The sequence below is a fragment of the Triplophysa rosa genome, linkage group LG1 (assembly GCF_024868665.1).
Source record: "Triplophysa rosa linkage group LG1, Trosa_1v2, whole genome shotgun sequence".
Lineage (NCBI taxonomy): Eukaryota > Metazoa > Chordata > Actinopteri > Cypriniformes > Nemacheilidae > Triplophysa > Triplophysa rosa.
In genome coordinates, this window is record NC_079890.1 from 14024769 (window position 1) to 14047364 (window position 22596).

The window sequence follows — 22596 nt, forward strand, 5'->3', positions numbered from 1 at the left end:
AGGAGGAAAAGGCAAAAGGTTTCCAAAAAGGGATGAAAATACAAACAAATGGACAAGACACTTTGTGACTGAGGGATGAAGCAGAATAGTGAACAACATTACTTATTGTCGCTGTCCTTCCAAAACCTTCGATGTCCAAATTCACTGTTTTTCAAGAAATGGAAAAAACACTGTACACTGTAAAAATTGATTTTTTTGTTTCAACTTAAAAAATAAAGTCTGCCTCAAAAATATTAGTTATTACGTGAATTTGATGCAAAATTGTTAAGTTAACTAATATTTTTAAGTTAAATACACTAAAAATATTAAGGCAGCCGGGTAACTTTATTTTTTAAGTTAAAACAACAAATCATTTTTACAGTCTACTTTAAAATGATTAAATACTGTATTAAAAAGTGCTTTGACAACACTTTTATTGGTAAGATATTTGCAAATTACAAACATGAAGGCTGACTAACAACAATTATTTATGGCAACAAAAAAAATCACGAAATATGGAGAAATTTCAGAAAGACAGCAGCATTATGTAAATGACAAAAGAGCAGGGATAAACCCGGCACCTTTTTTAGCCTTTAATACTAGTTTTGTTCTAATGACTGTCACAATGAGCGTATTGCAATAATTGCCTAATTCAGTAGCACATCTTTTCCATCCTCTGAATGTCTGTCTATTGTCTTTACTACGAACAGGTTGTGTCTTCACCTGTAATCTTCCTTTCTACTTTTCCTTTATGGCCTCATTGTCTTTTTCTTCCTACAATGGTAGTGCAGTCAGCTTTACTGCACCACTGTCACAAACAACTGACTGGTGACTCATCCACTTACTCAATCTCTCTCACTCTCTCCATTATCTCTCACTTTTTCTCTATTCAGCACTTCAGATCTTTGCTCCACACAACAGCATGTTCCTGACAAATCGTTTTTGTTTAAGGATGCAAAGGCTATACTAACTGGGGTCATGAAACAATTAAGTTCTCTATTGAAAAAAACATGAAAAAAGCAATAAACTCTGCACACTCCAAGGTTTAGGCTAAAATTGGGTTTTAATTATAAAATTACATTCACAGACAATTATGTTTGTGACAGATTTTACACAGGTAAACATGCTGTCATGCTGAATTATGAAATTGTTTAAAAAAAGAAAATGAAGTTCTTAAAATATTCCCTTATTTTAAACCACATTTAAAAAGCTATGTAAATACATAAAGCTCAATATCAAAGCCCTCTTTTGTTTTCTGAAACAAGCTACAATTCCCTTATTTACCATATTATTCTTTAACTCCAAGCTTACAGTCAGAAACACATCTTTGGAAAGGAGGGTGTAGGATAAACAGGAAGAGTTTCAGCGCCATTTTATGGTTGAGATTCTGTGCCCTGTTCGTGCAATAAGTTACACATTTAGAAAATGTACCACTGTGGCTGCAATAGAATGAATACACTACACAAAGTAGTCTATTTAGTATTTTAGGCATTTTAAAAAATGTTCATCATTCCTCCCACGTGGTGAATATGTTCTTTAATTATTTAAATTCCTAAAATTGACCCATTAAAAACTCAACAAGATATTGATGTGTGGTCTGTGCGCTGCAACAGCAATACATTTCAAGTGGTGCAAGTAAAAATATTTGCATCTCACAAAAAACATGGCTGGATGGTCAATGTCATTGTTTCCTGAGAAGCTACAGTAAATATACAGTAATGGCATTTAGGAAGATTTAAATTGAGGTTTCATCTACTACAGGTAGTTTTTCTAAAGCAGGCCCTTTGAGTAATGCAACAATAAATGTTTCTTTAAATAAACTGATAGCTGAGATTGTATGACCTGTTGTTAAAATGGAAAGGATCAATAGTTCAAACAATTTTCTAAACACATCTCTGTTTGCTAAATTCAAGTCATTCTGCAATTCTTTTCAGTGTCTCTTTATAAAAATGAGAGGAAACTTGGCTAAAGGCAGCCGTTTTAAAATGTAAAGACAAAACATGTACAATCACATGCTGATCTCAGTAGTACTGAAATGAACCCCACATCCCCGTTTTATTTGCATCATCTGACCAGTTCTCCTCCTCCACCCTCTGGACCCATTATACATAAACTTCTTTTACAGAAGCCCATGTGTTGTAGTAGTACCATCATATTTTCCATCAGTCTGACTGTATTGGAAAGTAGCACTAGGCCAGACCCATCTCCTCTAGGACACTCCTGGGTGACTCATCCTCCTGTCAGGGGAAAAAGGAGAAGAGGCTTTCCAGTATTTGTAGCAGTGAGGGATCCTCACAGTGTATATTACACAATGTAGCGAGTTCTTTCCTTGGCAGCTTAATAAGTAATGCTCAGGAGAGTTGAGTACATATGGAAGAATAAGAAGAGACAAAAGAACAATCCCTGAAACACATTTGAACTATTCTGTGCAATAAAAAATATTAGTGACAAGTACCAATTCTTATTAGCCCAGGCCAAGACGACTGGAAAAGTAGAAAAAATTACTGCCAATTTGAAAGAATGTGTCCTTTAAATGGTTTATAGATTTGTGGTAAATGTAAACACACTGATTCAGGTTATAGCACAGCCTAGCCTAGCATCTAAAATTGATGACAAGTTACATGCACCCACAAAGTTTTGTGAAGTTCAGACAATGTGCTCACAAGATATAAGTCACAAACAATGTCGCACACCTAAAAAATAAACCCATATGACAGCCAACAGTGTGATATTGGTCTAATCATTTTTTCTGGAGTGTCCCTAAATGAGACGATAAATGCTTTAAGACCAAGATAAATACGTTAAGGCCATTTACAGGTTTCTAGGAATGGAGTCAAAAAGAATAAAAATTTGGAGAAATACAACTGGGTTGCAACAGCTTTGCTACTCAGACGTCTGAAAAGACAAACACACACACACACCTCTTGTAGAAGGTCGGACTGTTCAATGGCCTTGAGCACACTCTTCTTGGATGTGTCCTGAATCTCTCCTCCCATAAGGAACTCATCCAGGATAAAGTAAGCTTTCTCAAAGTTAAAAATGATGTCAAGCTCACAAACCTATATTGGACACAGAAAAAGCAGTGGAGACCTTAAGAAACAATGACCATGTTTTAATATGCCTTATCAGAATCTGATGAAGAAATGAGTCTTGTTTTCATGTTAACCTGAAATAACCCAATAACCCACAAATAGAGATAAAGATAACCAAAAACCACTGTGCTCGTACACTATACTATTAAGGTCACTTTAAAATACGTGAATAAGAATTGAGCTAAGTTGGATATAATACAATGCAGAGTTAAAGGGGTCATATGGCGGAAGTACGTGTTTTTCTGTGTTTTTGGTGTGTTATAAGTTGTCCATGCATGTATTAGACACGTAAAATTGCACAAATGAAAGTGTAGAAACAAAAGATGTATTCTATCTAAAAGCGAATGCTCAACCAGGCTTGCCTGAAACGCCTCGTGTAACCACACCCCCACAAATCTACGTAACTTCGTAACATGATTTGACTAAGACCGCCCAAATCTACACGTAGTTAAGGTGGGCGTAATTGTAAATCTCATTGTATCGCCTGTCAGTACAATTGCTTTGGAACCTGATGTTCCAAATATGGTAAGAGGCGTTACATTTCCGTGAAATGCTTGCAGTATTTGACCAATCACTACACACTGGTGAACTGGCCAATCATAGCACACCTCGCTTTTTAGAGCGATGAGCTTTGTAAAAAATCAGCCCGTTTCAGAGAGGCGGGGCTAAGAGGAGATACAAACATGCACGGTATAACGTTTTTTAAACTTTTAATGGTGTATACACATTGCGTTACATCTAAAACAAACAATAATATTAGTTTTAGCCGTGCAATATGACTCCTTTAAATAATTCCAGAAGAGAATAGAAATAAAAATGTGCTTGTTGTGCAAGTTTCTCTAGATAGTTTATCTAATGTTATTTTTGAACATTAGCATGTTATTTTTTATTTAAATAAAAGGCTTAATTTAGGTTACTTAAGGTTTAGAAATATGAACATTCTGAAAATTATATGATATTAATTATGGTCAAACAATGTGAATGCTAGGCAAAATCATTATAACTATGTAAGGTTGAAAGGTATTGAAAGGTTCATAAAGACAGGTGAATTATCCTTAAAAAGACTAATATACGCAATCAGCACATTGGCAAATTGGATTAATTCAGTTAAAAGTCGCTGAGACATTTATTTAGAATGTAACCAAAAAGGGAGATGGCAATAAAGTAGGAATAGCAGAGGACAAAAAGCAGAGGTGGGAACAGATGAAAAATCAAAAGGATGGGAAGGTACAGAAGATTTCACAGGTTTTGTTACGCTGTGATTTATGAAACAGAGAGAGTAAATGAGAAAAAAGAGGGGGCAGAAGAAAGAGGGGTGGTGACGAGGAATGACTCACACTGCCAAAGTACTTATCCAGCAGCTCCACAAAGCGATGGATGACCTCCAGGGTAATCAGTTCATTGTCCTGCTCCTCCACTGCACAGCAGAAATACAGGCTGGCATACCTACACATACAAATGTAAAGGGGTTACCCTTAATACTGTATGCCCGTCAGAAAATATGCAAGCAATCATGTAAACTGTCAGGAAGAAACTTTACATCTCCATATATCATAAAAAATCACAAATCATTATCAAAGGGATGGTCTTCGCAAAACTCTTTCATCATTTACCCTCATGTCATTCTAAACCTGCATGACTTTATTTCTTCAGCAGAACAAAAATATATATTTTGAAGAATGTCACTGCCCCAACAACACTGGGGCCCATTGACTTTCATTGTATTGACACACCACTACTCAGACTTTTTATTATAATATCTTATTTTGTGTTCCACAGAAGAAAGTCATATACAGGTACTGATTGACATGAGGGTGAATAAATGACGACAAAATACCTTTAACTCCACCCGCCTCTATTGTAAATTAAATGCCAAACACAATTTGGATATCACATTTGTTGTCAAGACATAATCAATACGATCTTAAATATCTTTTGTAACATGAGATTTTGGCAAAATTACAACAAAAAACTGAACGCCCACAAGGATAAAATAACCTGTAAGGTGATAAAACAATGCCATTCACTTGCCTAAGATACAGCTGTTCTAATGACAAACAAAACCTATTTGTCCAACATAACCTGGTCAAAAAAACAAAGATGTTATTATTAACAAGATGCGCAACTGCCATCACAATGAATGGGGAGGAATGCAACGCTCAATATGGCCGCTCTAGTGAAGGATGTCCCGCCTTCCACAGAAACGAGCCAATCGTCAATCAATATTGACTGAGGATTCTCTGGGGCGGGGCTCTCATGAGGCACTTGCCAGCCTGTGCGCATGCACATTAAGCGCGATTTTTACTTCTGCGTAGGACCTACGCGCACGTAGACGACGGCGTCGTGAACATTTATGGTTCTGCGTTGAGAGTATGCGTCGTACTGCAATTACACCGCCGAAACGCTAGTTGGCTCTTTGTGTTTTCACGGGTTTGCTCTTCATCGCCGATGTTTTGTGTGTATGCTAGTAGTGATGGGAAGTTCGGATCATTTTACTGACTCGGATCTTTGAGTCTCGTTCAGCAAAATGAACGAATCTTTTTTCGAGTCATATCGTTCATTTCGTTCATTATGCAAACGTTGATCACATTACAAACAAAACAATACAAAACTATAATGCTATAAGAAACAGAAAAGATTAATTCATTGTTTACCTGGGTCTTTAGTCTATGATTAGCTCACCACACCTCTTATCTGACAAGTCCTCGGGTTTGACTCCTTCGTTCATCACGTGACACCGTCGTAAGCTAAACCAATGCAGTCAGAGCCGGAAAGAGAATTGATTAGTTCACCTCTCGAGTCTTCGGGTTTGAATCGTTCGTTCTTCTTGAATTCCAGTACAGGACCCATAGAATGTTGTGCAATGCGCATGCGCGGCTGAACGAATCACTCCCTACGACGACTCGTTCTTCTCGAGTCACATTAAAGATTCGTTCAAAATGAACGAATCGTTCAAGAACGACCCATCACTATATGCTAGTGTATGCAAACGACAATGGAGGCTGATCGCATCTTAATGGGGTTGGAGCTGATCGAAACAGAAAAATGTGTAATCCGTTATATTATTAACCTTACTTTCATGTTAGAAGTTAAACAGATGTTATATTAAACTTAGTCTTGTCCACATTTTGGATTTTTATGTGTGTTCATTTAGATATTGTTGAAAAAAAGTATACTTTTCAAAGGGGTGTACTCCGCAGAGCACATACATAGATGTCAAAACTGTGTATTGAAATGATACCCTGATAGAATATCATATTTTGTCATGGACAACTCACCCTATTAATTGTTTAGTTAAAAATGAAACGAAATCCAACCAAGATCTGGAAGTGTCACAATTTTGTTCTTTATTTGCAAAAGAGTCAAAGAACAGAATATGTAAAAGTGCAAACTATGTATAGATGAGTATACAATGCAATATTAACACAAATATAAAACTTTCAAAAAACTAAAAGGTAAAACAAAAAATAAAACTATAAAGCCAATAAAGTGCAAAAGATCGTGCACAGTGTTTATAAAGTGCGAAGTTCTTCGTGTCTTTTGCTGACACTCTTCCAAACCGACGTTAGAGGAAATCTCTCTCCAAGAATTCGCCGCCATCTGACAGTCTTTATACAGTAGTCCGCGGAAGAGGAGTCATACAGATGCGTGCATTTCCGAACCTCTTCAATCAGACGCTCAGTACTTGGTCGATGTCGATGCTCGCCATGTTGTTCATTTGTGGACTCTGAACTTGCCGGAAGAAGACGCCAGAAATGCGTAGAAGGAAGTACGATGCTACCAAACTGACCAATCACAGCGCTTGCGGTCCGCGTTGAGTTGACGCGTTGTTAGATTTTTGGAGAGGTGCGCGTCAGGCTATGGCGTAGGGTATGCGACTCTGTGTAGGCTACGCCGTAGGTCCTACGCAGAATCATAAATTGGCCTTTAGATGAAGTGGCCTTTAGATGAAGCGACCTCGAAAAAGGTGATTTTAGCGCAATTTAAAGAGTACATAACTAGGGATTTTTAAGGTCCTACTTTGGTTTACGGAGTGTCCAACAACAAGTTTATGTACATAGAAGGTGTAAAAACACTATTATTTCGTAATAATAGGCAGTTATTCTTACCTTACTTCTTGACTGACTCTAAAATTATGCGTTCCGCGATTCATCCGTCTAATCCCCTCCTTTCCGCTAGCCTAGTCTGACGTGATTGGTCAGATGGTCTAGTCTGCTGTGATTGGTCTACCGCGAATGAGGCTCACGAGCTACAGTGTTTGGGGGAGAAAAGTGAAGTTTTTGCGGGCAGTCCTGGCAAAACGTAGGCGGGGACTATATGTAGTGACGTAAATCCGCGGCAGTTTGCGAATCGGACTAGGAACGACTCGTTTGCGTGATTCAGAGTCGACTCCCTTTTTCCAAGCCAATAACTTTGTTATTCATTCACCTTCGGATTTACAACTTGGCAGACTGCTTACTTTCAAACACGCCAACATTATACACTGCATGAAATGTGGTCTCATGTTATGTACTCTTTAAGCAAAGCAAACCAAAGTTATGATACAGTTCATGTCAGGTTTAAATATTGATAGGAAATATGCTGTTTAATTGTGATTTTTGTCAGCGATTTTAAAAATATCAGCTTTCCCCCATTCAAGTAGATAGGACTAAGGACTTGCTATGACGTAAATAACAGCCCAGAGGCGTTGACTTCCATAAATGGACTTTGAAAAAACTCAGTGTTTAATTACTTAATTTCTTCATTAAAATGAAAGTTTTTTCCCAATTTCCTGTAAAAACTAGCAGTTTTAGACACAAGGTTTCTGCTCAACAGGAACAATATATACAGGGCAAAAATACAAACAGAACGCACAGAAGTGAGAACAGAAAGCAATTACACACAGCAGGTTTTGTGGATGCCTGGGGAGTCGACGTGGTGAATGCTGACACAATGAAATGATAGTAAATGGAGGATCAATGTGTGTTGCTTCAGTACCTCAGAGAGGCTCCACACGCGCCCACAGATCTGATATGGCAGCATGACTGCAGGAATGTCACTGTGAAATTTATCATTAAACCTCAATGACAAGTAGCTGACAAGTCAAGTACATGTTGTGATGTAGTGGTTCCCAACCCTGATGCTGGAGGGTCCTCGACTTAAGACGTTTCAGTTGACACATTTTGCTCTACAATGTCGGTTGGGGTCCTTCAGTAACATGGTTGCGAACCACAGGGTGTCATGCACCATGTCTTTTAATGCCCCCTTGTGGTCAAAAACAAACTCTAACCCTTGTCTCTCTTTAATGTTCATCCACAGTAATAACAACACTTTCAAAAAGGTAATTTGACTTATATAACTCTGGTTGAGAAATTAATTCACATGAGCTTGTCAATTTATCATTGAGTCAAGGCTGGTGCATGAGTTCCTGGTTGGGTACTCAATATATTTAGATGTCTCAAACAACTCCACAACACTGATGCATTAAATGAGTCATCCCTCACAATTTGATGTATCCATCACTTATACAAAAAAATGATGACCCTGAAAGAAAAACACATATGGTTTTCGTGTCCACATTTCATGTTGTGAGTGTGTGTTCCAGGACTACATTTTCTTTTCCCCTTTTTTTTGTTTAAGAGGATGTAGAAAAGTAAGAGAACAATAGACAGAAGATGTATGAAGATTTACGTTTCACAAAGAGAACAATTATGTGTGGATTTCTACCTCTTGTAGACTATCTTTAGATCCCTCCACTCCAGGAAACTGCACATTTTGGGTTTTCTGGCCAGCACCACCTGCATGAGCTCTCTGACCATCTTCTTCTTGTCACGCTCAGCAGTAGCTGTGTACCATTTCTGGAGCCGCAGCTTCCCCTGCCGGCTGAACAAAAGCATAAACCGCATCTACAGAGATAAAGAGAGAAAACGAGGATTAGATCAAGAAAAGTCTGACACTTTATGAAGGTTGCTAGCATAAAAAAATTACACAGGTGCAGAGAACGATTAAAGGGAAAGTAAACAAACAGATCTCATCCCCCATTGACTCCCATAGTATTTATTTTCCCTACTATGGCAGTACTTCTGCTTGGTTGGTTACTGACATTCTTCCAAATATCTTCCTTTGTGTTCAGGAGAACAAAGAAATGTATACAGGTTTGGAACAACCTGAGGGAGAATAAATGATGACAGAACTTTTCATTTTCCCTTTAAAACATTATCCCTTTAAAACAACTTAAAATTATTATAAAAACATAAAAGATTACTGAAACTCGATTAACCCAAAATCAGGTCTGTGTTATCTAAATACCAGGATCATCCTATTCGACAGGTATGAAGGCACAATGGTGAAAAGCACGGGTTTTATAAAAGAAATATCCTCTTTGTTCCTTCAGTATCACTCATCATCATAAAATTAGAAACCGAGCTGGCCTATATGTTTCAGATCTGTTAAATATTTAAACGATCTGAAAAGCACTGGCTTCGGCTCCCAACAGACATGGCCCACATAATATCCAACACATATCAAATGGATTCAACTCAGCTGACTCATAAGGCTCAGTATCGCTTAGGTTTACTGATCATGGATTTAATTTTAGGAAAGAACTCAATTATCCCAATTAAGTTTGTAGGTTATGATGCACTATGATTAAAAAATACATCACATCGAACACTCAAACTACTCGAAAACACACATTAACCTAATTGTGAAGCTTTTTTATTTGTCTGCTGAGCTGAAGACTTAGGGTGTGTTCACATATGCCATGTTTGATTCGATTGAAACTTACTCTGGTGCGATTGCTCCGTTATTGCGGTTTATAGGGCGTTTTCACACCTATGTATCGATTGCTTTGTTCCGAAACAAGGGGTTAAATCGCTACAACATTGAAATTTATTTTAGGGCGTTTTCACACCTGTATATCGATTGCTTTGTTCCGAAACCGGGGGTTAATTAGCTACAATATTTAAATTTATTTTAGTTCGGTTCGCATTCACAAGGCAATATTTCCAAACGGACCAAACTTTGTTAATAAAAGTCACGTGCGAGTAAACTCTCCTTCGATTGGTCAGAGTGCATCTGTTTATTTTCCGGCCGGTAACGCGAGTGATAATGAGCGTCAGCTGCGAGTTGTCTCGCGTCTCTCACGGCGGAGCTCGGGAAGCATAAATGGAGGAGAAGGACGAGAGAGAGAGAACCAGGCCTGGATTTTATGTTATGTTTTATTGTGTTTGTGTGGCCGGCAGTCGACTGTGAGGGAGCTGTCAGCACTTTACTTTCGTTTTGTTGTTTGTTTGTTATATTAAAAGTTTGGTTTAACGTTCGCCGGTTCCCGCCTCCTTCCTTCCTTTGAACACTGTTACAGGGAGCCATTAGCAAAACAATCCCTTTTGCATCACGCAACTTTACATAATTACCCATCATACATTGTGATACAGTCTGGTTCGTTGGTCCGTTGGGTCGGATGGCTTTCACACGTTTACCGAACCGCTCCAGAGTTCGTTTGCAATCGGGTCGAGACCACCTTGTTCAGGCGGTCTCGGAGCGATTGTTTTGTGGCGGATCCTAGTGCGATTGCCGTGTTCACATATGCCTAAACGAATCGAACCAAGAGAGAAAACGTACCAGGTTCCGAAACAAACCCTTATGTGTGAAAACGCCCTTAGTTCAGTTCGCATTCACAAGGCAATATTTCCAAACGGACCAAACTTTGTTAATAAAAGTCACGTGTGAGTAAACTCTCCTTCGATTGGTCAGAGTGCATCTGTTTATTTCCACCTTGTTCAGGCGGTCTCGGAGCGATTGTTTTGGGGCGGATCCTACCGCGATTGCAGTGTTCACATATGCCTAAACGAATCGAACCAAGAGAGAAAACGCAGCAGGTTCCGAAACAAACCCTTATGTGTGAAAACGCCCTGAGTGTGAACGCTGCCACCCGAACCCTGGTGCGCACTAAACAAGCGGACCGAGGCTGCTGAAAAGATGGGTCTCGGTCCACTTTCAAACGAATTCTGGCGTGGTTCGATTGAAATATGAATGGATACGGACCAAAGGCATCGAACCGAACCAAAACCAGGAAGTAATAACAATATACGACCCGAAAATCAAGTGATTTGTTCATATAAAAGGAGTGTTTATTAGATCTGTGCTTGCGCATGTAACGGAGGAATTCCTGGCGCCGTTTTGACTGCTTTAAACACTTCATGAGGTCTTCGCGAGTTACCGGCTTGCTAAAATATGCGCTCATATGCGCAGTCATACACTGAGCATATAACCCAGCACACAGCATTGTTTTGGATATCTGGTAAGTTCCGTTTTAAAATATAAATCATAAAAGCTGTCCAATCACGTTGCGACTTTAAATGTAAGCTGTTAGGTTCAAAATATTTAGGTTCGCTTTTAAAATGCCAGTCTGAACGGAACGCTAAGCGAACCAGGACTAAATATTTTTGTATTTTTTGGTCCGGACCAAAAGAACTAGGGATGCGGCCCGATACCAAGCTCGTGTACTCCTACTCGTAATGACACACCGATACCTCACGTGACATACATAGAGCCCTATGATTTCCGCAATGCGGAAAACGCGGACGGAATCCAGGCATTTCCTAACAAGAAATTAGCGCTGAACAGCTAACATAACAGTTAACGAAATATTCAGATACTGTTTAAATATGTATTCAGCTTGTTTTGCCTTACTGTGTGTGAAAGAGTGGTGCGGTTGCGTGTACTGAACGCATTGTGCTTGTGGAGCTTTCAGCGCCAGCGTTTCACTGCACGAGGACACGAACACATAACAAACACCATTTGCGGCGATCCGTCAAAATAAAAGTCCGGTTAACTTAAACAAACGCTCTTTGCTGCGTCCCGTCAAAATAAAAGTCCAGTTGACTTGAACAAGTTATAATACACTCACATTTTACCACACCACCCCCCTTAATTTTTTTTATAATTTGACCACAGAGTATATTGTTTACTTTAGTAAACTGAAGTAAATGTGCTAGTAAAATTGTGCTACTTGTCATAAAAAATAGAACTTGATTAAAAAATAGTACTTAAATTTAAGTAGACCTAAAAACAAAAGAAAAAAGAAAATGTACCAGTAAGATACTGGTTTATTAACATTATTGTACATTATACAGGCATCGGTTATCGGTATCGGTGAGTACCAGAAAAAAATAGCGGTACTCGTACTCGGTCTTTAAAAAATGGTATCGGTGCATACCTAAAAAGAACCAAACGAACCGAACTAAAAATATGAACGCACCCTTATATTTCATACCAGTAAAATCCTGCTAGATCAAACCTCATAGAGGTCTAAAAATGATGCATTGCACTTAGCATTAAAAGGTTGAGTTTAAAACCCCCCCAAAAGATATAAAAAGGACAAGAGAGGCGTAGGAAAAAAATAATTGAGGACCAAGACAAGAATAGCAACCTCCTGAGGGAAGGAAAGACTCTTCTTCACAATGCTAAAAATATCTGTTCTTACCAAAAATTCCATATTTAGCAGCAGCCAAGTGACAGTACAGCCTCCACATACATAGAAACATTTCTCAAACAACTAAAACAATAAGCTTGTTTGTTGAATGTTGATTACTACTCCTTCAACACTGGTTAGTTGTCTAAGCACACAGATGTCGAATATAATATCCACACTTTATTAAAAAGTCTACTTTTAATAAACAAAACAGAATAAACACAATCTATTGTCTAATGCTAAACTACCCATCTTTACTTACAGAGATGATTGTTACTGCTGTTTATCGGACATAATAAAGAGGAAAAAAGAAAATGTCTTATATGGAAGAAATAACAATATGGACGACAACCTATGAACACACAAAACACATTTTCATTTTCTTTGTACAATAAGCGCTTCTTTAGGGTAATATGTTGTGTTGGATATTATCTTTGCGAGCAGCACTTCCTTCCATACTTAACTGATCAGACGAAGGAAGTATGTTGTGAAATAACATTGTAAAATATTTTTTGGTGTTGTGATGCTACAGCCAGTATAGAAACGGCAATCCTCTGACTCTCAGCTCATCTTAAACTTACATTACAGACACACACAACAGCAACTAGAAAACCATTTCCGGGTCGGATCAAGAGTCATAAAAGAACTTAAAACGTATGTATAATTCCCAATAAAAACTAGTAAAACGATACGAATCAAATAGGAAATACTCCGAATTATCATCATGCTGGTAATAAAGTTTACATGATGGTTTATTTATGGAGTTAACGCATCAAACACCGCTGTCAAATTGACTGACATAGTGGTGAACGAACGATTCAAAATCCATGACAGCAAAAATGGCTTGAGAGAGGTACGTTAAACCACGCGAAACGTACGAAAATGAACCAGCTGTCCTGGGCTTGACAGGTGATATGTGAAGATGTGAATTTTTAAACAGGTTTCCTGGTGTCTGGCTGTACTAACTTAGCTTTAGCTCGACAGCTCCGCCTTAAAAGTGCAGGTTATTGTCGCTATAAGAATAAAACTTACCATTTTGACGGGTTATTTAGAGCGGTCAGGTTATCGCAGCGAACAACAAACCCCTTTCTGCTAAATACCCTAAAATACTATTAATACATTTCAACCTGAGTGCTCGTAGTTTCACTGGTTTCAGAGATCCATTGAAGCAGCCGGTGTGTGTGTAGTCAGTTAGCGTCATCAGCGCCAGCGCGCATGCGCTCTGTGTGTTCTCTTGCAGAAAGCACGCGCTGAAAACAGGATAAATGCATTGATACTTTTAACTAAAACAATAGTGTTGCTAATGTCTTTATTTATACGTGAGGTGGTTTGCTTAGATATCTGTCAAACATCGCAAGGCTTTGCCTTATGCTGTTAGCCAAGATCTTTAGATGTTGTTGCCATGACAAAACAGAACGATTTGGGTTGCCATGGTCACGGAGATAGGGCGAGTCAAATAACTTGTTCAAGATATCATAATAGATTTGTATTGGTCACTAACACCATCATGATGATGTTTTAAAATCTGTGTAAAATCTATATAAAGTTAATAAATTAATCTGAAAATGACTGTAATTTCTTGAATTTATTTTGTCATAGAGTGAACACAAGATGTCGCCAGCTTCAAAGTGTCGTTTTTATATTCACGTTTGGCTGCTTTTATTATAAAACGTCACAATCTACAATGTTACAATCTTATTTTACAAATTCCAAGAATACAACAATAAATACTGCAATACAAAAATAAATACTGCAAAATACAAACTTTCCTTACAAATCTAAGCACAATAAACAACAAATTTCTTACAAAAACAAACATACCAGTACTGATATCTTAACATGTCTCTTCTGCATAGGCTTTAAATTTATGCCTTTAAATGCCTTTGTAAATCCATAAAAAATTCGCTAGACTTTACATTAGTCATGTTTTTTCTTACGGTCTGGTCCTCCACCATAGCAGAGATATTTACACAGCAGAAAACACACACTGAAATAACCTTGTTTGTACATTCCCTTTGGAACTTTGGCACTTTTAGGCAATGACGGAGTTACAGATAAAGGATTTAGCTTTCTTCATTTTATAATGAAACTCTCAGCATCTCTTTTCTTCAGTAGTATGTTGCCAGCTGACTTGCAGTTTCCTTCTTCCTTCTGCTTGTACAAATACTTTCATTTGTGTTCCTGAGGCTGATTAACTTGACCCATGAATAACAATGCACCTGTGAAGTTAACCAGAGGTATGAATGTGAGCCAGAAGCTAATATGAAAATGATTGACAATCAACTGAAGCAATTTAGAAACAGTCATTGGAAACAGAACTGACCAGTGGGCTTGTGTTGAATGAGGAAGTAGAAAGGCCGATCCAGTATGATTTCCTCTATGGCCATGCGAGAGTAAATGACAGCAGCTGTGGAACCACAAAAAAGATTCATATTTAAACAGTGTTTTGAGTTCAGTATCATTATTGTTAATGATATAGAATACCTTTTGTTGGTGTAATTTAAAGACTATTTTCTGTACCTGTGGCAGATGAACCTTTGGTTCCTTCTTCGTTGACCTCAAGTTTTACTCTCTGAAGGACCTTGGATACACATAATGGTTCTTCAGCTAAATGGACAAAAACACTTAAAATTAAAAGGTGATATAATAAAAACACATTATTTAATGAAAGGAAAAACAGAATGGCCAAACACAAAATGTGTCAGTACGCACTAGTGATGCGAGAGAAATCTGCTTTGCTCTGGCTGAAGATGTCTCCAAGACCCATCTTACTTAGTGTGGACTTAAGGTCAATTTCTGTGTCCATTGAGAACCTGAAATTATCATTATGAACACCGAAATCAGACAAGAGGTTCATAGAAAAAAATCTACATAAAAAGTTTCTTTCTGTATTACCTTGGAATGGCCAGTTGTTTGTTAACTTTTCTCATCTCTTTTCTCCATTGTGTTATCCTGCTGCTGCTTAGTTCTTTGTTTAAGGCCATCAGAGGCACATCCCTCTCAAATGGTGTCACCAGAAGCATGCTTACGGAGTCCCCCTCATAAGGCACCTCAATGACATCATAGTCCACACCATCTGAAGTCACAAAGTCACCTGGATGGACGGACAAAAAAATATAAATAACCTTTAAAAGATATAAACATATAGCACAAATTCCTACTAAATACTAAATATGAACATTTATTGATCGTGTTTTCCTACCATCAAGCAATTCTTAAAACAAATCCTCGACACTCACCATAGTTTAATTTTTGAGTCGTCCTCATCATTGAAATGGACACAGCACTGCCATTGACTCGATGGAAGAGCTGTTCCCTGGTCAGTTTGGGATCAAAAGGCATCTTCCAGAGCCCATGGAAGTAGAGAGCATTCAACAGGACTAAGCGTGTCTGCTCACTCAGCACACCAGATGGGAGGAAGTCAGGAATCATTTCTAAGTAAAACATTACACAAGTTAAGCGTCTTTGAAACATGTTGAGTGAGCTTAAAACCCAAAATAGCAATAACACTAAATGCATGCACACCCACACATAAAATGACTTACCACCAGTGTGGTCAGATATCCAGGAGTTGATAACCTGCCGGGCATTCTCTGGCTGGCTGAAGTCTATTTGGTGTGGGATGCTCTGGAAGGCTTTTGCCAGACTGCGTCTAAAAATCTTTTCCAAGACTACTTTCCTGTCTACCATTACACCATTGGCTATTTCCACTCCATCTTCACTGTGCAGATCTCTCTGAAGAAGCCTCTGCAGCTTTGGCATTCCTCGTGCTATCATAGAGAATGAAACAAAGAATTTTTTTTTTTTAATTCTACAAATTGAATCAATCTTTTAATTAAAAATTGTATTTTTATTAAATTATGATTTGTCGAATCCAGATTTTCATATGGTTCCGGCAGAGAGCCCCCTCAACACTGCACATTTTGGATTTCTATCCAAAATTTAGGTCATGGAGTATTCTACAAATCAGCTGATAAATTAATACAGGTGTGTCAAATGAAGGAGACCAAAATAGGAAATGCTGAAAAAGATTTGGAGTGGGTTTGAGCTCTTTTGGATTAAATTTCTGTTATTCACCAACCTTGCAAAGAGTAGCCCATCTTGGACTTGAGCAATTGAAGGGTGCTGCCGTAGGCACCCAGCTGAGCCATGCCGAGCACAGAGGAAATGCCATATGGAGAGAGAGCCAGGTTTCTGTCTGGGGCAGATTGAGCAGCTTCAGAGAACACCCGCAGCCCGAAATCTGTCTGTTGCTCCTGGATGAGGTTACATAAGCTTGACCCGCAAAGGGTAAAGATCGCCAACATACTTATGTACTGCATTCTGTTTGAGGAAAGAATGGAGAGAGGGGTTTTTTAGATATCCAAATCATAACACTTGGTAAATACTTTAAGAGAGTTCCTCTTAAACTTATGTTTGTGTATGGTTCTGACTCTGCTGTTTTAAGAAACAAGGTAATATTTTACTTTGCCTTGTGAAATGTCTCTGCATGTTTAAGGGGCGTGTGTTCTACCCTACGTGCTAGACACAACACTCACTGTTCAAACGCAGTACCATGCTGTCTCTGTTTATCTTGACTCACATTTCCATGCCTGAAGTGTTTGTCTACACGTTAATGCAACACAGTTGCCTATAAAGCTAAATTGCAATTGTAAGGTTCATACTCTAAGAAAGAACACTAAAAGTTAAAAACCTTAGAACAAGTAAAGCTAATTTAGATTTTCCCATGCTGTTCTGACCAAAACATATGAGTAAAGTCTACTCTAATTCATGTGCCTATAAACATTCAGTTAAGCTAAATGTTACCAAACTTTAAAACATTCCACACTAGTTCTTTAAAATGCTCTAATAAGGTCGAACTCATTTGCAGTAAGACAAGCACACAAAGTTACCTGAGAGATGTCGTTTTTTCTTGTAGAGTTGTAAGGATTTATTAGCCTGTCCTTGTGTGGTGTTCCAATGCTGTGCAAACACAGAGTAGCTCAGAGTACATTCTGCCGCTATTTAAATGTCTAAAGACCTCCCCTTTCATCCCTGCACACATACTAACGGAAGTGATGAAGTCATCCTTGTCTGCTTTTTCAATGCCCCTCTCCTCTTCTTTAACACACACAGAAAAACAAGAAAAATCCCCCCCTGTCTTTTTCCTGTCTGTCTGACTTTTGGTCTCTGTATCTAGATTTAAGTGTTAGGTTTTGTCTAAGAGAGCAGTCATAGCCAGTTTTAATGGTTTTAGCAGCACTTCAGTCATTAAAACGTGTTTCTCTCATTCTTGCATTCACTGTTACACCATACTGTACATATTGCCTTTGGTCTGCCTGCTGGGGGATTGTAATTTTTATGTTCACTATTTTTATCTTAATTCTCTAGTGTTTAGTCTTCTATGTTTTGAGATCTATATCAGTATATTGATTCAAAACAATTGACAATTTGTCGCTTATCATGGTTGCTCCGACAACCAAAAATACTATAAAACAGATTTCTCATCTGGAAGAATTGAGAACATTAGGCTCAGCCATTGACTCGCCTTTGGGAATGATGATGCACCACATAACCATACTTGGAGCTACAGACAACACATTCCAGCACATATGCTCATAAAGAAAGCTACAAGTATAGGGAATGGCTGGCTATCTAGGGACAGAGGGGCAAAAATGGGAAAAAAATAGATATGAAAAAACATGGAGTTGTGTTCCAAGCCACATTCAACTATTCCGTATGAACTTTATCATCGAGGCAAAACGTGCTTGGGGAACATGACACAGTGGTTCAGACTTATGTGAAAAAAATAACTATTGAAGAGCTGTCTAAAAAACAAAATACAGGACAATGGTACAATTCTTAACCATGTGTACTGAAAAACTACGGTATGTTTATCTCCTTGGCAATGAACTGTAAAAGGAATAAGACCAGACAATGAAGTGTCAAAATGAAAATGCAAGCCATTAAGTTTACTGTATATCATTTTGTAGCCATTATGTCACACTTTAATTAAGTTTACTGCTGTTTTTACACAACTTGGTTTTCATATGGCTTCTTTGCATGCACACACTAAACAAGGTTTAATGTATTGTTAAAATATTTTAACTGCTGTTTGGCAAAGGGTAATTTTCTTCTTTATCCCCTCTCTCTCTCTCTCTCTCTCTCTCTCTCTCTCTCTTGCTCGCTCGCTCACTCTTTCTCTCTCTCGCTCACTCTCACTCTCTCTGAACAAAACAACAAATAAATAATACATAAACAAAACAAAATACATAAATCGCTGCCTAAAAGAATAGATAGAGTAAATATTAAACATAGCATCAAAAGCACTGTACATACAGATACAGAAAAATAAATAAACAAACAAATAAATAAAAAATGTATACAGCTATATACAAAATAAATACCCTGTTTTACTTTTGTCCATTGGCTGATTCTCTATGTTTATGGCAAGCGGTTATATAGTTTCCTGCTGTTGTGATCAATCTGGAGTTTTCTCCCAAGATGTGTCTTAATTTTTCTGAATTTAGTAGTGCCATAAAATTGGGTGTTATTTGTTGAAATTTATTGAAGTATTCAGATCGTATATTTTGATAGTGATCACAGTGCAGATCTCACACTTGTCCATCTTAGAAAAGTTACACATTATTGTTATGATGGCATAATGGGCTATTTTTAAACTATATAGTATGTTCATGGATTAGTACATGACGCAGTAATGGAATACTGACATGCTACAGTAACAATTTACTTTTAACTCCCGTCTCATTGTCATTATATACTCTCATGTTGTCATGTCAGTTATGACTCTGCTCCTGTAAACTTAAAATTCTTTTTAAAGTTGTAAATGGAAAACTCACAGCATTCGCAGGAAATGCCCACCCCCTTTCCCGCTGGAATGAGCATGAGAATTCGATGGGCAACCAACCAGAAATCACTTGGAAAACCAGCTACCAAAACCACATTTTGGATGACTAAGAGTAAGAGGTTTTATGCAATATCCAAAAAGCTGTGTCTGGGAAAGCAAAACTGATGAATCCACTCAATGAAAAGTAATACACAGCCACCATCAGCTAGAAAAAGAAAAAATATATATTTATCTGTTATTACGCTGCGGAATGTAAAATGCTTTAAATCTGTTTTTACACTAAATTACTGTTGCGTTAGAACTGAGTGTCATCTTTTAATCATCCAAATTTATGAATAATGATAAGTATAAATGGGTTTTATATACATATATGATTAAAAAAGGTTAGTTGTAATCACAATGTGTAATCACAATATGTTCTTGTGAAACAACCATCGAATCAAAATAAAAAATGTTGCTATATATATATTGCAATTTCTAACTTTGAGACCAGGGGACATTTGGGCCAAAATGAAAGTGGGTTCTCTCTAATATTTTTTCCTAAAATGCCATATGGGAATACATAAAAACAATATTTTAATGATAAAGGATCAAAACAATATTTCCCATACAGGTACACTATGCCAAGTTAAGTATTTTTGTTTCCCATACAAATCATTTTCTTTATTTATATAGCGCTTTTTACAATTATCATTGTTACAAAGCAGCTGTACATAAAACATATTGACTATAAGCAAAACATTTAAAGCACATATTTAAGATAAGGCAGAGAGAAACACAGGTCAAATATTAAACAGACTATAAACTCCTATATGTAATGTTAATTAAGTAAAACTTTAAAATAAATAAATCTCAAACACAGACAATTATATTGATGGACATTACAAATACAAATACAAATTTTTACAAAAGATTAATCAGTCCTTAATAGAATAAAGGTATTCACAATAACCATGGTATGAAAATGTTTGTAGCAGTGTGTAATGTGACAACATAATGTGCAAACATGTACAGTACTATTTATGTAATATTCCATCAGCATACACATTTGATCTTTCTATTTGACTTCATGTACCATTGTTTTATTCTGTTGCCTGGGAGATCATATAAACAGTTTTAAAATAAGTATTGAAATGTTTTATTTGTGGTTATTGTGACTAATGACTGATAAACTATAGTGGGCTGGACAGTGGTGAAAGGACCAGATGTGGTTCATGAGAATCTGTCCTCAGAATGACATAGAAACATTGCAGTAATATGATGTGATAAATGATAATACAATTTACTCTATGTACTTTACAGGTATTAAATGACTGAACAACAACTGTTGCATGCGCCACTGAAATTGTTACATATTTTGTCACTTGTGTCAGTACAATGATCTAGATGATGATCTAGATTCAATAAACATGTTGGTGTGATGTAAATAAATCTAACAGTTCTTTCCAGATGTCTGCATGACTTCAGTCTGATGCATCTGAACCTTATGACCTCATGCTGCTTTTACAACATTTTACAAATCCAACAATTGGTATCTGTTAACTTGTCTCATTTAATGAAGGTTAGTAACATAAGATATTGAAATATATGGAAATCAGATAGTTATAGTTATGAGCAAAATTGTGTAGGTTAGCTATAGCCAGACAGAAAATGGAGGAAGTGAAAAAGTGAATCTTTGGGGTTCTCCTTTTTGTCACAGGAGAATGAGTAAGAGGAAAAAGCTTTAAGGCCACAGCGGGTGAAAGAATGAGCAGATGAAATAGAATGCTGTGTAAGTCGGACATAGGGTATTCCTGACCTCTGAGCACTCATATGGGCATTATGACACTATTAGCAAATACCCTGATGATGAAAAAGGTTAAACAATATTTTCATTCAACAGAATAACTATTTTAACAAAGTGGCTAATTTGTATAAATTCACAAAATCTTAATCTTATTCATATATTATTTCCTAAACACTTAAATGGTCAATAACTTGATGTAACTCCTGTGTTATGATATTACCTAATACTATAAATTCTCAGTTATTTCATTGTTCAGTGTAAATGATCTCAGAAAGTTAGTGACATTTCCTAACAATGACAGCATTTGAAGCACAAACCTTTTGCCAAATGAGATAAGGCCCAGGATATGAATAATGAAGTGACAGTTGAGCATTGAGAAAAACATGTCCTTTCTCTTGCCCTTGAATGACTGTCACAATAAATTTACCTCTAGCATAGTATCTCTTACAGATGGGGTTATCCTCAAAGAGTGAGCCAACACCACGGGGTAAACAGGAAAGTTAGGACATGCCATGAACTCTTATTACTGTAACTTGGTGGATAGTTGCTGATGAGAAAGGAATTTTTGAAGGCCTGACAGTAACTGCTGACTTGTAGAGCCTTGAGACATGTTGAAACAGCATATTTAACTCAATCCCCAAAACATTACAACCATAAATATATAAAATAAATAAATAAAATAAATAACAGAACAAATAAATAAAAAATGGTTTAGATACATATAAAGATGTTAAGATGATAAGAAATCCTGGGAAAAGCAAGAGCATTTAGTAATATATTTTACTTTGTAAGTGTTCAAAATGATATAATATAAAAATGAATTGTATGTATTTTATATAACAATGATTTTTTCATTTACCAATGATCGAATCGTCACAGTTTCAAAACAGACGTTGGTTTTACATCTGTTACAATACTTGATACCAAAATCTTGCACTTTTATTAATATCCATTTCATAATAATGACATGGCTAAATTGCATCAACAGACACAGAAATATGATTAAACAAATTAAGCATTTTCTTTACCTGCAAACTGTGTTGCACACAAAAGGCTTTTATTCAAAATGACATAACTGAAGCCATAAAATGGCAGAACAATTATATCTGGCAAACCCAAAGTCACCAGAAGACAAACATATGACTACCACTGACTTACAGGGTGTATGAATAGGAAAATAATTAGCAGATTTAAGAATTGATTCACAGACTGCGAGTAACAGCATTGAAAGCCTTATACGAACCACAACTTGTGACAACCTGCCTTGTGTTTGTCTTGAACTGGAGGCTGTGATAAGAGGACAAACTGTCTAAATCCTCTTCTCATGCATGCATGTCTATGAATGACCACTTTAAAACAAACAAAAACAGTGATACACAAATGTACAAATAGGTTTGAGTACACACATTCATATAGTATATGCACACAAAAACCTGAA

General features: G+C 37.1%; 2 protein-coding genes across 3 annotated transcripts; both read right to left on the reverse strand.

Annotated features, from left to right (window-relative positions):
- Positions 1–1023: 1023 nt before the first annotated feature.
- On the reverse strand, positions 1024–13771 carry ap1s1 (adaptor related protein complex 1 subunit sigma 1). Of its 2 annotated transcripts, none has more exons than XM_057337039.1 (5): positions 13653–13771; positions 8778–8956; positions 4409–4517; positions 2901–3038; positions 1024–2216 (listed from the first exon to the last, which is right to left on the reverse strand). In XM_057337039.1, exons 2-5 carry the CDS (start codon positions 8954–8956, stop codon positions 2169–2171), a joined length of 474 nt encoding a protein of 157 aa, XP_057193022.1. In that variant the 5' UTR covers positions 13653–13771; the 3' UTR covers positions 1024–2168. The 2 variants fall into 2 exon arrangements, with proteins under 2 accessions (XP_057193022.1, XP_057193015.1); XM_057337032.1 differs by having other exon boundaries at positions 13558–13734.
- A 385-nt stretch (positions 13772–14156) lies between these two features.
- serpine1 (serpin peptidase inhibitor, clade E (nexin, plasminogen activator inhibitor type 1), member 1) lies at positions 14157–17546 on the reverse strand. Its single transcript, XM_057336930.1, has 9 exons — positions 17418–17546; positions 16607–16848; positions 16071–16295; positions 15765–15959; positions 15421–15619; positions 15238–15338; positions 15046–15132; positions 14849–14932; positions 14157–14744 (listed from the first exon to the last, which is right to left on the reverse strand). The coding sequence occupies exons 2-9, from the start codon at positions 16845–16847 to the stop codon at positions 14695–14697; spliced, it is 1182 nt and encodes a 393-aa protein (XP_057192913.1). The 5' UTR covers position 16848; positions 17418–17546; the 3' UTR covers positions 14157–14694.
- Between the last annotated feature and the right edge of the window lie 5050 nt (positions 17547–22596).

Excerpts from the sequence above, each read along its gene's own strand:
- ap1s1 (XM_057337032.1), bottom strand. Across the intron at positions 3,039-4,408 it reads TGGATAAGTACTTTGGCAGT|GTTTGTGAGCTTGACATCAT; the intron begins GTGAGTCATTCC and ends TGTCCAATATAG. Across the intron at positions 2,217-2,900 it reads AGTCCGACCTTCTACAAGAG|GAGGATGAGTCACCCAGGAG; the intron begins GTGTGTGTGTGT and ends TTCCCCTGACAG.
- serpine1 (XM_057336930.1), bottom strand. The coding sequence starts at position 16,847 with ATGCAGTACATAAGTATGTTGGCGATCTTTACCCTTTGCGGGTCAAGC. Across the intron at positions 15,620-15,764 it reads GACTCAAAAATTAAACTATG|GTGACTTTGTGACTTCAGAT; the intron begins GTGAGTGTCGAG and ends CCGTCCATCCAG. Across the intron at positions 15,339-15,420 it reads AAACAACTGGCCATTCCAAG|GTTCTCAATGGACACAGAAA; the intron begins GTAATACAGAAA and ends TGATAATTTCAG.